The sequence below is a fragment of the Hippocampus zosterae genome, chromosome 4, assembly GCF_025434085.1.
Source record: "Hippocampus zosterae strain Florida chromosome 4, ASM2543408v3, whole genome shotgun sequence".
Classification (NCBI taxonomy): Eukaryota; Metazoa; Chordata; class Actinopteri; order Syngnathiformes; family Syngnathidae; genus Hippocampus; species Hippocampus zosterae.
The window spans coordinates 23,759,575-23,775,640 of NC_067454.1; the positions used below are offsets into that span (position 1 = coordinate 23,759,575).

The 16,066-nt window shown below is 43.9% G+C and overlaps 1 protein-coding gene across 11 annotated transcripts in view; it reads left to right on the forward strand.

Annotated features, from left to right (window-relative positions):
- The window catches only part of tjp1a (tight junction protein 1a), a 126,720-nt gene that overhangs the window by 17,192 nt on the left and 93,462 nt on the right, over window positions 1-16,066 (forward strand). For all 11 annotated transcript variants that reach the window (XM_052062994.1, XM_052062996.1, XM_052062995.1 and 8 more), the window contains exon 2: window positions 6,840-7,053. In XM_052062994.1, coding sequence (XP_051918954.1) covers window positions 6,840-7,053 — 214 coding nt within the window. The remainder of the gene's footprint in view (window positions 1-6,839; window positions 7,054-16,066) is intronic.

A 16,066-nucleotide genomic window follows, 5' to 3' on the forward strand; every position in this document is an offset into this window, starting at 1 on the left:
TTCAGGAGAAGTCGCACGTAGTTTTGCGTGTGTCCTAATTGGTGTATGACACACTGATGTTGTCTCTGTAGCCCTTCCTAAAGTAAAGTGCTCTCCATGCAAACAGCGGCCATAATCAAGTATGAGCTCATATTCGGGAAATGTTAAAGCAATGAACCCTGGTACTCCACTATTTCATCACCTTGAACTAGGGATTGTTAGAAAACATGATCGAAAATGTCAAAATTCGAGTTTAACCCTTTTATGCAACACTAAAAAGAACCTGTAACCTGATAACATGATAGGCTGTCCACTCTAGTAATCGCTGTCCCTGAAAAAGGTTAATATGATATAAAATGGCAGGAGTACAGTGTATCAGGAATTGTGCTTTGAATTGTGCTGTGCAGCAATTATCCTTTAAGTCTTGACTTGATTTATCGTGATTTTCTAATATGTTTGACAATAACGTGCGCATTTCCATGATTCTGGATAGTAGATGAAGTTTTCTACTGACCCGTTTAATGCAGGGCAGGAGGGAAATACTCTATTTTGGGACTAGGTCTCATGCAACATTCATGAAGTACTTTTCACTGCTGTCAATGTTTCTTGTGATTCCTCTATTTTTGTAGCACAAGACATGTGCTTTGTTGTTTTCACTGAAGAGGTTGCTTTGGGGACACTGAATGCGCTCCAGCCTTTTTTGTAAGAGTCTGTTGTTCACCCTCCCACCCCTACCCTCCTAAAAAAAGTACTATTAACCTCGAACTGCACTGACATGACAGGCGTGACTCAATGTATTGTCCCAAAAACCAGCATCACTCATGATGAATCATTCATAGGCCACCCACAAGTAAGCGTTCATGTTTTACCTTCAACTGTCACTCTCAATAATTGCAATAAGATAAGATAAGATATCCTTTTTTTAGTCCCACTCTGGGGAAATTTACAGCCTCCAGCAGCAAGAATGTGGGTAGAAAGAAGAAAGAAGAAAAAACAAACACCGTTCAATTAAGAGCAATATAAATACAAAATTTATAAATTGCACTGCTATTTACAATTGTTTTTCATTTAAGTATTGTTATTATTATTATTGTTATTATTTTTATTCAGCAGCCTGACAGCAGTCGGTAGGAACGAGCCTCGGTATCTCTCCTTCTTGCAGCGCGGGTCTAATAGTCTCTGGCTGAAGGAGCTACCAAGTGCTGTCGGGGTGGGCTGGAGGGGGTGGGAGGGACTGGCCATCATAGCTTTTAGCTTGGTTAGCAACCTTCTGTTGCCCACCTCCTCCAGAGTGTCAAGGGAGCAGTCCAGGACAGAACTGGCCTTCCTGACCAGTCGCTCCAGTCTCTTTCTGTCCCGGGCCAAGATGCTGCCTGACCAGCAGACAATGCCATAATGGATGGCCGAGGCCACCACCGAGTCATAGAAAGTCTTAAGGAGCAACCCCTGAACCCCAAAAGACCTCAGTTTCCTGAGTAGGAAAAGTCGGCTCTGTCCGTTCCTAATCAGGGTGCCCGTGTTTGGGGACCAGTCCAGTTTGTTGTTCAGAAGAACACCTAGGTATTTGTAGGAGGTCACCCTCTCTATGTCCATACCCTGGATATTCATCGGTGCTGGTGAGGACTGTTTCTTGCAGAAATCCACAACCAACTCCTTAGTTTTCCTAGGGTTGATCTGGAGGAGATTCTGCTGGCACCAGTCCACAAAGTCCTTCGTCAGTCCCTTGGTCTCCCGATCACGCCCTCTGTAATAAGGCCAACAATCGCAGAGTCATCGGAGAACTTCTGAAGGTGGCCGTTTGGAGTGGCTTGTCTGAAGTCCGAGGTGTAGAGGATGAACAGGAATGGAGCCAGAACAGTCCCCTGCGGCGCTCCAGTGCTGCAGAGAAGCCTGTCCGACTCACAGTTCTGCAACCTCACGTACTGCGGCCGATTTGTGAGGTAGTCTATGATCCATGCTGAGAGATGGTGGTCCACGCCGGCGTTCTGCAATTTGCCTCCTAGTAAGTTGGGCTGGATGGTGTTTAAGGCACTGGAGAAATCAAAGAACATGATTCTCACAGTGCTCCCAGCCTTCTCCAAGTGTGACAGCACTGAGTGGAGGAGGTAGATAATGGCGTCTTCCACGCCAATGCCAGGCTGATAGGCAAACTGTCACGGGTCCAGTGCAGAGCTCCCCAACGGTCGAAGGTGGGCGAGGACGAGTCTCTCCAGCGTCTTCATCAGGGAGACGTCAGCGCCACCAGTCTGTAGCTTTTCAGCTCCTTAGGGTGGGGGGTCTTGGGCACTGGGACCAGGCATGAAGTTTTCCACAGCTGTGGAACTCTGCCCAGCTTCAGGCTCAGGTTGAACATGTGCTGGACAATGTCACATAGCTGGTCAGAGCAGGTCCTGAGGAGCCGGGAACTGATCTTGTCTGGACCTGCTGCCTTCCTCACATTCATCTTTCTCAATTGGTTCCTCACCTGCTCTGTTGTAACGGACAGACAGGAACCAGGTGACACAATATTAGGGCCCTCATGCACAATGACGAGCTAACAACAACACCAAATAGGCATATTCTCAAAACAATTTGCACACAGTCAATATACTTTTTTTTTAAAAGAAACAAATACAGTGGACTTGTCGTTCAGAACTCATAGATTAAGTTATTTTAAAAATATTTTTAAGATTTAAGATATCCTTTATTTGTCCCGCAATGGGGAAATTTACAGTCAGAGTTCAGAAAGGAAACCAATAGGGCGGGAGAGGGAAGAAAAAAACACACTTGAACTATCCTCTTCTGAGGATAATTTAAGTCCAGGATTAAAAAAAGACCCTAGCACATAAATAAGCATATGACAGTTACAACAAGTCACAAGACTTGGGGTAGGGGATGGGGTAGGGGATGGGGGTAGGGGCGAACGCGATGCGGCCCATCCGTCCAACTGCACGGTCCACCGAGCGCTCCGCAGATCATTCCACATCGTGGGGGAAAAGAATAGAAACGATGAAGACGGTGATGATAAGGATGTGTATGCACGTGTGATTGTCTGGTTGTCTAAGCGTGAACAGGCCGCAGCTGCTTCGTCAAGGTCTGCTCATGAAGACATTCCTGGCTTATCAGTCCATGGCCGAGAAGGAGGGGGGTGATGGTGGGGGGGCACTAGCTTCCGTGCATACTTCCATCCAGGGGAAAGGGTCCAGATAGCGTTGTTTGTTTTGGAGGGACGGCTGCCAACAATTTCAGGTGGCCTTGAGTTCGTGACTGTATCCCATCACTGGCGCCGATGAGCCAAATCCTCAATTCCTTTTCGAAGCGAGACTTCCAACTTCTCCATGTTGTTGTCGATCGTACAGAGACGTTCCAGAACCGCAATTGCGATTGATCCCAGTCACCGCTTGAGTCTGAGTGTTGGACATTTGCGCGAGACCACCGAGAATGACCGGCAGCTTCTTCACTTCAAATAAAGCTGCTCCTGTCGGTTAGATTTTGCAATAGAACAGGAAACTGCTAACACCAAACTGCAGCATACCCTCTATCAGAAGACCGATAATGTAGATGTCTTCCTCCTCCTCAACGGACAGTATTGACAGGCACATCATTCTCCGCTTCCTCCATGGATCTAGGGTGTAAGCAGGCTCCCCACTGCCTGCTCTTCTCGTCGAGAAAATTTTTTTGATTGCATCAAGAGACCAGCCAACCAATTCCATGGTTTGGTTTTAGGATGAAAAATACGGCGGAGGCTAGGAAAAAAACAGCACAAGGACAGCACATAGACTGAGCGGCGAGCAAGTGTGGTGGTGGTGGTGGGGGGGGGGGGTGCAGGAGCAGGAGCAGAGCAAAAAAGCGCCCGCCTTTGTCGAGAGCCAAGCAGAAAAAAAAATATATATATTATTATATTATTAATATGTACAAAAATATTAGTGAATATTTGTGTTTATTTGGGGGGTTTTGTGGAAAGCGCCTTTTGGAGGTTATCCCAGTTGTTTAAATAATTTGGTTTATATATATATCGCATCTCGTATTTTTTTTTTTTTAATGTGTGTATAAAATCCTCATCTCACCCCTCGGGTGGTGTCCGTCCCTCATTCAGCTCGGGTCCTCTACCAGAGGCCAGGAAGCTTGAGGGTTCTGCGCAGTATCCTTGCAGTTCCCAGCACTGCACATTTCTGGACTGAGATGTCCGATGTTGTTCCCGGGATCTGTTGCAACCACTCATCTAGTTTGGGGGTAACTGCCCCGACCACCACAGGCACGACTGTCACCTTTACCTTCCAGGCTCTCTCCAGCTCCTCTCTGAGCCCTTGGTATTTCTCGAGTTTCTCATGTTCCTTCTTCCTGATGTTTCCATCACTTGGGACCGCTACATCCACTACAACGGCTTTCCTCTGCCCTTTATCTATGATCACGATATCTGGTTGGTTCGCCATTACCATCTTGTCAGTCTGGATCTGGAAGTCCCACAGGATCTTCGCTCTGTCATTCTCCACCACCTTCGGAGGTGTTTCCCATTTTGACCTTGGGGTTTCCAGTCCATACTCCGCACAGATGTTTCGGTAGACTATGCCAGCCACCTGGTTATGGCGTTCCATGTAGGCTTTCCCTGCCAGCATCTTACACCCTGCAGTTATGTGTTGGATCGTCTCAGGTGGCTCTTTGCACAACCTACATCTTGGGTCTTGTCTGGTGTGGTATATCTGGGCCTCGATGGCTCTGGTGCTCAAGGCCTGCTCCTGAGCAGCCAGGATGAGTGCCTCTGTGCTGTCCTTCAGGCCAGCCCTCTCTAGCCACTGATAGGACTTCTTGAGATCAGCCACTTCAGTTATGGTCAGGTGGTACATCCCGTGTAGGGGCTTGTCCTCCCATGATGGTCCCTCTTCCAGCGCCTCATCTTCTGTTCCCCATTGTCTGAGACATTCTCTGAGTACGTCATCCGTTGGAGCCTTCTCCTTGATGTATTCATGGAGCTTGGATGTTTCATCCTGGACAGTGGCTCTCACACTCACTAGTCCCCGGCCTCCATCCTTTCGGCTTGCGTACAGTCTCAGGGTGCTGGATTTGGGATGGAACCCTCCATGCATGGTTAGGAGCTTTCGTGTCTTAACATCCGTGGTCTGAATCTCTTCCTTTGGCCACCTTATTATTCCTGCAGGGTATCTGATCACTGGCAGGGCATAGCTGTTTATTGCCCGGGTCTTATTCTTGCCATTGAGCTGGCTTCTTAGGACTTGCCTCACTCGCTGGAGGTATTTGGCCGTAGCCGCTTTCCTTGTTGCCAGTTCGAGGTTGCCATTGGCTTGTTGTATACCAAGGTACATGTAGCTGTCCTCAATGTCTGCTATTGTTCCTTCAGGGAGTGAGACCCCTTCAGTGCGGACTACCTTTCCTCTCTTAGTCACCATCCGACTACATTTCTCAAGCCCGAATGACATCCCGATGTCGCTGCTGTAGATCCTGGTTGTGTGGATCAGGGAATCTATGTCCCTTTCGCTCTTAGCATACAGCTTTATGTCATCCATGTAGAGGAGGTGACTGATTGTAGCTCCATTTCTGAGGCGGTATCCATAGCCTGTCTTGGTGATTACTTGGCTTAGGGGGTTCAGTCCTATGCAGAACAGCAGTGGGGATAGTGCATCACCTTGGTATATGCCACATTTGATGGACACTTGGGTAAGTGGCTTGCCATTGGCTTCAAGTGTGGTTTTCCACATCCTCATCGAGTTCGCAACGAAGGCTCTTAGGGTCCTGTTCACCTTATACAACTCCAAGCATTCAGTGATCCATGTATGTGGCATCGAGTCATAGGCTTTCTTGTAATCATATATATATATATATATATATATATATATATATATATATATATATATATATATATATATATATATATATATATATATATATATATATATTAATTCATGTACAATTGGCGTTAATTGAAAAGCAAATATTTGCCATTTGGAGTTCAGTCCGGCCCCTATGCACTGTACTTTTTTGTTGTAGCTCATGTGTCTCCGATAACTGTCAGGGATCTGTTTGTGACCAACAGGTGGCAATGTAGGGCTCTGCCTGCAGCTGCACACCTGTTGGCCATTGCGTCATTAGTTTGTTTGTTTAAAAGGACTCACGGCACGACCACTTGGGGTCGGGTCATTGTTGCCATTGCCGTGTGCACGTGTCATGTTTCGTTTTCTGTCTTAGATTTTTGCTACTTTGATTTCTTGTGATTTTGTTGGACTTTATATCACAATTGCGTGTAAAATAAATAAGGAGTCAAAAGGAGTCAAGTAAAAAGAATAAAAAATATATCAGTTCCAACTGACGTGTGACGGAAAAGACCAGAAGAACACGGGAAAAGTGTCAACTTTATCTCTCACTGCAATGCCAGATTCCCTATAAGTATAATGTGGCCAAATAATAGATGGCAACTGGGCATTCCATACCTTGTATCCATCTGCAGGCTACCCCGCTGACATTCAGCCCAATTACTCACACTTGCTTGACTGTCATCACACCCAACAGGAGAGGATGTCCTTTAAAAGACATCAAGTTGTCTTCCTTTGATCCCCCAGGCATCTCCAAGCAGTGTGCACTGAAATTTAAATCGTGGTACTGAGAATTGCGTTTAATCTGGGTCGACGTTGATGTGGCGACATGAGGTTGTTCAGTCTGGAAGCTTGAAATTCGTGAGAGGCAGAGTTCGGTTCTGCGTTTGTACAGCCCTTTTGAGTTGACCTTGGAATTGCAGGTATCAACATGACACAAACAGGATCAACATCATTATTTTTCTCTCTCTCTCTCTCTCTCTCTCTCTCTCTCTCTCTCTCTCTCTCTCTCTCTCTCTCTCTCTCTCTCTCTCTCTCTCTCTCTCCCTGTGGTAGGGTAACCCCGTCAGATGGAGAGACATCACCCTCTGGTGTCCCAGAGTCTTCAGATGGGCCTATAGGTGCTACTGGAGGTGCTGGTGCTCTGGCCATGGCGGCCACATCCACTCTCTCCCTGCCCATGAGCCAGGGGAAACCTTCCTTGCGTCGAATCAAAGGTCGCATTCACCGCAGCAAGAGCCTCGATAGCATTGATCTGCTTGACGCCAATGTAAGTGGGAATGCACGCATTCATCAAGAGCTGGAAAACAAACGTGTTCTCCAAAGCAGATGCACACTTTGTGGAGTAGGATTTTTTTTTAACTGGGAACTCGGTCTTAAAGTGCAAAGCATGCTCGATGATAATTAAACCAACAATGTGTTTTATGTTTCGAGTATTTGCTCTGTAACTCTAAAATTAAAATAAGAGCAGCATGTAAGCATTTTAATCAACACTGTCATCACTCATATGTGCAGTTACTCATGTTGCAGGACTCTGCATCATATGCACGAGGCTCGGCTCCGATAGTGCTGCCCAGTCTGCCTTAAAACGCAAAGCGCAGGTTATGGTCATTGAATCACAGCGTGAACATGTCAGTCCTATTATATTTAAAATATTGTTTCCTCCACTGAACTGATTTTTCATCTACACTCATTACAGCAACACAGACACGCGCACACACACATACGGATGACACAATGACCTTCGGTTATGCAATGTTTCTTAGGCTTTCAGATGAGCACACAACACGTTCCATATGCCTCTCTCTATGACTGGCTTACTTCCATAAAAAGTATTAATCTGATATGTGATTGGATAAGCTGCTTGATGCTAAAAAGCCTGACCAACACTGGGATTGTCCATTGAGCTCCTCTCTCTCCCCTAGTCAATTCATGCCTAAATCTGTATGTGTGTCTACGTGTATTTCTGTGTCTGTGAGGAGCCGTTCTGGGAAAGCCACCAATGTTTTATGGCCTCCCAAAAAAGCATGCCAAACTACGACTAATTCAAGCTCGCTGAGACAGTTTTTGGTGTCCCTGGACCACAGAGGACACTAGGAGGATTCAAATCAATCTTTCTGTCCCGCAAAGCACCGAATGGCTCTCTACCACTGCTACTCTCAACCTTCTGCAGATGTATGCCCTTATGAACCTTCTCAACGTGATGTTTCAAGATACACAACTGTTTTTCCTCTTTGTGTCACCAGCGTGTGTGTGGGCTTGCTGCGCGTTCAGTTGTGTTGCTAGTCTTCATTCGGAGCGGCCCGGTTGTCACTGGGAGAGTCAGACTTGTTGGGAACATGTTCAAGAGACAACATTTGGAGTCGACCCAAGTTATTCATGCAAGTTTCATACTCACTGAAGTGAAGGAGAGTCAAAGGTGGACAGAAGAAGTTGGACAGTGAAGGGGGAGTGGTTGAAAAGTCAGGACCACGCTCTGAGGAGACAAAGCATCACCACTCTAAGTGATGCCGCATGTGTTGGGTGTTGCACTTCACATTTGTTTTAATTCAATACTAATGTGAAAGTCAAGTTGTCGTCAACGAGTCAGTCAGTGATGTCACTGCTTTTTTTTAAGTACAGCACTATAAATCATCATTGTGGACTAATAAAGTCAACTCTTAGTTGTAAAATAGTAAAGTCAACTAGTTAACACATATCCCAGGATTCACATGCGCACACACACATGCACAGACACATACACTTGTCATTTTCTAATTTTAAGACAGCTAAAAATAGCTTTGAGGTTTCTTTCAAAGTCAGCTAAATGTGCACTGTCGCAATATATTTGGTGGCGAGTCGTGTGGCTTACATCAAACTCTAGGGACTTTGCAGATATGACTCAAGAGCAAAAGGAAACAGCTAACTGAGTATTAGCAGCTGATCGAGTTTTTTGCTAGCGGGACACTATAAAAAAACTGAATAAAAAAATAGGGGGTGTACACTAAATTGTCCCTATGTGTGAATGTGAGCATAGATGGTTGTTCGTCTGTGTGTGCCCTGTGATTGGCTGGCAACCAGTTCAGGGTGCCCCTCGCCTACTGCCCGAGGACAGCTGAGATCAGCTCCAGCACCCCCCACGACCAATGTGAGGATAAAGCAGATCGGAAAATGAATGAATGAAATAGCGGGTTAACTCAAATTCTCTTTTACACTGCTATGATAATGCAGGATCCTTCATTGGTTTTGTACTGACCAGTCACTTGTGTGCTTTATTCACTTTGCTGCTCCTGCTGTGCAGGCTTAGCCTCTTGGGGACAGTCTGGTGGACAAATCTAGAAAACACACCTAGCACATGAACACCCAAGGTCTTCCCTTCTTGATTCCCCCTGGGATCACCCCCAAGACTATCCCACTGTGGTCAGAGTATAAGGGCGAATATCCAGGCAACGATGTGATGTCCCAAAAAGGGAGACCACAGGTAAAATTAGGGAGCACCAAAATCTCTGGGAATCCAAGTGCTAGAACCTTCTTTTGTACCGCGGACCAGTTCATGCAAGTTCATGATTTACACAGACATCATATGTTTCTCCAAAACCTCCATGTACCTTTCACAGTGGCTGTGAAACACGGCTTCCAGTCCTTTGTGGGTTAATTTTTCTTCCATATGTTGCCAACCTCATATTATTTTGTCCAACACCTTCAGGACCTTGAGTGCAGGCGTTGACCATACCACTGGTTCTTCTTTTAGCCAGTCAGATTGTAGCTTCACCCCGGAAAGCCATCGTGCAGTCCCCGTGACGAGTGAGTTTCTCTGTCCGATTAGTTCAGCAACTCTCGCCTCCGACTGGTTCAGCTCAACGCTGGGACTAATCTTGATTTACGGTGGAGGACGATATCGGACCGTGTTTGAAAATTCATTTTCAATGCGTACTTGTCAAGAAAAACTGAACTATGTGGGGCTATTTCAACCAATACTGATTTGCAGAGTGGGGTGTTTCCAATCCAGATTTTTTTTTTTTTCGGGGTCAAATTCAGAATAGTTATGTGTGAGTGAGCAACTACACAGACAGGTAGATTTGAAGGGAAACTATACATATTGTCTAATCTGCAAAGATTTTTTTAGGAACAGTTTAGTAACATGCTCCGCAGTGTGAACATAGTCATAGTTATATCGCGTGAGGAGGTTATACATATTGTGACGTTCTGGCATTATAAATCACTAAATTCCCACTGAAGGTCCAGGTCCAAAACTCACCGCCCGCCACTAATCTTTCAGCATTCACAGTGCCTTCACAAATGTGTAAATTACCCATGACATTTGCACTACAACAGCCGCATACCATCACAGATGCCCGCTTTTGCACTTTGTGTCCATAACAGTCCAGATGATTCTTTTCCTCTTTGGACCGGAGGTCACGATGTCCACAATTTGCTAAAGCAATTTGAAATGTACTCTTGTCACACCACAGAACACATTTCCCCTTTGCATCAGTCCATCGTAGATGTGCCAGTGTCCAGAGAGGCCTTTCTCTGTGTTGGTTGATAAATGCATTTTGCTTTTGCTTTACATCGCAGAGGCTTAAGTTGCACTTACGGATGTAGCACTGAACAGTATTTACTGACATTGGTTTTCTGAAGTGTTACTGAGCCCATGTTGTGATATACTTTACACATTGATGTCAGTTTTTGATGCAGTGCGGCCTGAAGGCATTCGGTGATGATTTCCGGGCCTTGGTGCTTACATGCAGTGATTTCTCCAGATTCTCTGAACCTTTTGATGATATTATGGACTGCAGATGATAAAATCCCAAAATTACTTGCAATTGCAACTTGAGGAACATTGTCTTTAAATTGTGTGACTATTTTCTCATGTAGCTGTTGACAAAGAGGTAAACCTCGCGCCATCTGTACTTGTGAATGATTACGGTAATTAAGGGACGCTCCGTTTATAGACAATCATGGCACCCACCTGTTCCCAGTTAGCCTGTTCACCCGAGGGATATTCCAAACCGGGGTTCTATTAGCATTCCTTAACCTTCCCAGTCTTTTTTTGCCACTTGTACCAGCTTTTTTAGAATGTATTGTAGCCATAAAATTCGATGATTATTGACAAGAAACAATAGTTTGTCAGTTTAAACATGAAATAACTTTATGGTGTACTCAATTAAATAAAGGCTGATCATGATTTGCAAATCATTGTACCGTGGTTTCATGTAGTTTTTACACAAAGTCCCAACTTAAACAGAATTGGGTTTGTAACTACCGGTATATTAGCAGGGTCTTCCTGAGCACAGCACAAAGAGAAATTGCCTGAAAAGGTAGAACTCACTCTAACACGAAATCAAGAGCCGCTCACGGCATAAGGGGCAGAGCAGGCATGGTGTGTTTTTACACTATTAGATGTGTTTAAAAATGTTCAGTGGTGTTCCTTCATTTATTCCTAAGTGTTTACAAATTTTCTAAATGTATTTTTATTTTATCAAAAGTATTGTAATTAGTATCCTTTTCGTAATTCATTTGAATGAATACAACAAAAAATAATTTAATGTTTACGTGTGTTTAGGTGTCCACTTAACTCAAGTGGCAAACTGCAAAACAATGTTTTTGTCAACTGCTATCCATATCCAATAACCACTCCATTATAGCAATGCTAACTATTACATTATGCGTGAACAGTAACTACTATATGACACTTAACAAGCGACACATTATTCTTAGATGCCATTGTAGGTGAAGCCGCACAGACACAGATGCAGTTTTGTTATTAGGTTATTTTGATGAAAAAAAAAAAACAGGAACACCGTTTTGATTAGACATCGGAAAACAGCAACAGCGGAAACCAACTAGTCTGTGAATCTGGCTTCAAAAAAACAGTTTAAATGCAAACACACACACACACACACGCACACACACACACACACACACACACACACACACACACACGCACACACACACACAGAAAAAGAAGTCGCCACAACCGTGTTTGCAGGGAAAGGCCAGATCTGAGCCAAGGCCAACAGTCGTCTACAGATTCAGCTAGATAGTAGGATGAAGTCAACCGACTTTCGGGGGTAGACTTGATGTTAGGGATTCTATACATTGTGTAGGCTGCATCTTAGTTGCACTGCTTCTTCTTCTCTGGTCGTGAGGTGAAGCAGCGCAGGCCTGATTTGTAGTTACTGAACTCCGGGGTTTGAAAGAAAGTGATGAGCAAATTTAATTCCTTTTCTTGTGTGTTTTTGTATTCTGAATGACTTCCTTCCTTGAAGATAAATGAACAGTCATAGAGTAAGTTATAGCAAAGGTATCAATTGTGGGCTCTTGCCCTGGTGCCTGAATTATAATTGCGACAAAAACCCAACATGTGACCAATTATTCCATTGCTTTTTACTCACGTTTTTTTTTTTTTGCCAGGGTCTTATTTCAGTACTGATATCATGACAAAACAACTACCAACAATTTCATAGCAATTACTAGGTACTATGACAAAATAATGCTACGCAGCAGCAAGCCCTAGTGATTAGCAGGTGTCTACGGATCAATTCTCACCTCTGGCCTTTTGTATGCAGTTTGCATTTTCTCCCTGTGATTGTATGTGAGTCACTGATAGTGTAGTGGTACACTCGCCCGACTTGTCTGCGGTTAGCGTGGGATCGGTTTCCACTCAGTGACGGTGTGGATGTTGGTGTGAATGGTCGTTTGTCTCTATATGTGCCCTGTGACTGACTGGCGACCAGTTCAGGGTGTGGTTTGCCTTCTGCCCAGTCATCTGGGATACGCTCCAGCAACTCCCCGAGACCACCCGTTCAGGATAAGCAGTGGATGGATGATTGCATGCGTACTCCGGCTTCAATCGATAGTGCAAAAATCCAATCCAAATCCCAATGAATAGAGCACATTTAAAAACAACAGGGTTGACTAAAATGATGCAAAAGGAATTTAAAACACAGGCTATAATACTAGGTAACATTAAAGTACAAAAATAAAAGCACACAAAGGTTACAACTCATGCATGGTCAAGGAGAACCAAGGACAGGACAACTGCCAGAGTGGGGGCAAGTCTAATGAGGGGTGGAAAGATGGGTTGCTTTCGACAGCCACTACGAAGAGGATATGTCTTGCCTGTCCTTAGTGTGACTTGTGGTTGACCAGGAGAGATTTACCTCCAGACCTCAAAATATTACAAGCAAGACTATTTATTCAGAGCTTTATGTGTAATTATTTTAAATGTATTCTAAAAAAGAAGCAACAGGTGTTATCTGTTCTCTCCTGTGTGTGCCATCAGCAAATGCGCAGTGGCATCCTGCACCCGCTGTCGCCATTAGATGGCAGCCTGGTTTAAACCAACCTACGGAGAATTTTAATGGTTCTTTGAAGTTTTGGGCCTTCCAAGCTCTGATATTGGCCAGGCAGTTCAGTAAGCGCTGAGTAAAACCACAAGGGTCATTTTTCTTCAGTGGGAGATAATTTTGAGAATCATCTGGATAAAAATAAAATGAGATGCAATGCTTTTTAATAACAGTAGCTTACCCATGCGAATCAGGTACAAAGAGAATAAAATAGGCCCCAAAATGGAGCCTTTGGGCATTCATGTAAAAGTGGAGCAGATGCTGAATGAAATTTGACAAAAGAAACATAAAAACTTATTTTGGACGTGTAAACTCAGAACGACTCCAGGGCTATACTACAGATTCCCTTGTAATTCTCCGCTAAAGTGATTGGGGATCACTGGCGTCAGAATCCAATGACAGTATCCTGCTGTGACAGTTTGTCTTCAATTTTTGTGTGTTAAAAGTTGAAAATGTTGAGGGGTCAAAAATAAAGTGGCTGCCATGAGTGATTGGCACAGTTTCCTGTTTGAAGGAGTTTGACTCAAGTGAGAAACTGAGATTTGATTCTGCACAGTTTGGATGAGACATTGAGATTAGCATAGGCAGATATTTTCTCACAGTATCTGTAGGATTTTTTGTTCTGGCATTGAGTTTTGTTTTCCCTATCCTGTCCTCCCTTTGGTGTACAAACCATTCCGTACTCTGCTGCAAATACTGCAGACTCGCAGTTGGCAGGCCGCATTGAAGACAAGCCAGCTTTGGAGAAAGAGTAAACAGACTTCCCAATTTTATCTTTTAGGACTATCCTTCAGCGAGGGCTGCCTTCAAACATAGGCTCAAGATAACTCGCCAAATCTTCCTGTCTTTTCCATCCATGTTTCCTATCCTTACAGGAACATACGGTATCAACAACAGAGCAAATATAACATGATGTGTCCTCCTCTGTCGTTTCCCCACTGAGATGACATGACCGTGTGACTACCCGCCAACTGTATGTCTCCTTGTCCATACAGAACACAGAAGATCCAGGCTAAAAAAAGCTTTCGTATCTATTTCATCCCACTGAGCTTGCAGCACTCTCGACTGCTTGGAACATGTTACCAAGATACATTAGCTTCCTTTCTCCTGCCTTGCAGTAACCCACCACAAGTAGTCTATGGGTATAAGTTTTTGGCATGAATAATAGATTGGTGAAATGATCTACTTCATAATGCAGTGTTTTCTTTCTGTAACTTGCAGCTATTCCGTGACATAAAAGAGCACTGGGAGTGCTGTGGGGAAAGACCGAGAAGTCTAAAACTGAATGAAATCATCAGGGATTTTACATGTGAATTATTGAATACAGACTCTTTTTATTTGTCATCTAATATACGCTTTGTGCCAATGTGTGCTGCACTCTGGATCACAGAGATTTTGTCCCTAATGGGAAATTAGGACGTGTGTTTGAGAATGTTCCCATCCACAGTGGAGACGTTTTTTTTTTTCCTCAAGCGTGCTAAATGCTGCCAATGCGGGACCAATGCTGTTAATTTCAACAGCAATGGCAATGGGTAATGGTATAATAGATTTGTGAAGTACCGTACCTGACATATTTATTCACTTTTAAATGAATTCATAACACAAGTTTGTAACGTGCTACCAGTCATTGTCAATGATGCTCAAACTACTTATGTGCCCGGCTGTTTTAGAGTAACTCCTTCACTTGAAGCCACCATTAGGCTCCCAAGATCAGATGTAAATGAAACGAAGGTTCCATTGCGATGCGTCCGACGTGACGCATTGCCAAATGAAATTCATTCTCACCACTTGAAGACAAATTGGAATATAACAGGCAAGCAGCACACGAGTTCAAGATTTGGTTATAATAATCACATACCGGTACATATTTTTGCTTTATCCACCACCATCATTGAGGTTTTTTGAAAAAAATTTGACATTGACGTGACATTATACCAATATTATAATTGCTCACATGCACAGTGTTTGTACAAAGTGACAAATATCGCAAATATAACATATTCAATACATTTAATCGAGTAAATATTTGATAAAGCCTTTCGAATCAAATCTGCGTGCATACATTACAATCAAATGTTTTTCTTTTTCTTTCTTTTTTTTAATACATTATTATGGCACATAACTGTAAAATTATAAAAATGGTCGAGCTATTTCTGGATCTAACCGTGTGTCTGAATCAGCAAAATATTACTGCTATAACTTATCCAAGGAATGAACAAAAAGCCTAAGAGCCTGAAGCCTGGTGAGACGGCCTTCTTCTTCACTCTTTTTTCTTTTGTCACTCGACTCTTTCAGCTCATAATGTTTGATCATTTATGTAGACCGCAAGTTTATGCCTGCCATCACTGGCAGCCACGGAAATATCTCTCATTAATTGCGTCTCACATTAACCAGCAGCAAATCTATCGGCTCTGGCTTCGACTCCCAACGGCTTTTGAGTTTGATCGCAGTGATTTATCAACTGTTTAAAGACACAGAGTGCTCTGCATAATGACATGCTCCCTGCCCTCATTTTAGATCATCCAGCAGCACTGTGCATCTTTAATGTCGGGCAGAAAAGGCAGGGAAAATCATTTTGGTTCTATACATAGATGAAGCTATGATCTATGACACACACAGCAGCCTGGAAGTGGGAAGGTCATATGGAAGAGTTCTCAGGAAATTCAATTAATCAGTCATTCCTCCTGGCTCTTTAAGGAATGACGAAGAGGATGGTGGCCTGCATGCATCACAGGAAGTGTGTTTCACATGAGTATGTCTGTAGGGTAGGGGAGAGGGTTGGCATTTGTCCTCTGCATACTATTGATTGGTTACATTTGAGAGCTCGCAGGTCAGCATTTCTCAACAGGGCAATTAAGAAGGCAGATAGCTTGCAGGCGGAATGATTAGCTAATGAACGAAAGAATGGGGCAGGATGCAAAAGAGAGAAGAATGACTGGACGATTTATTGAA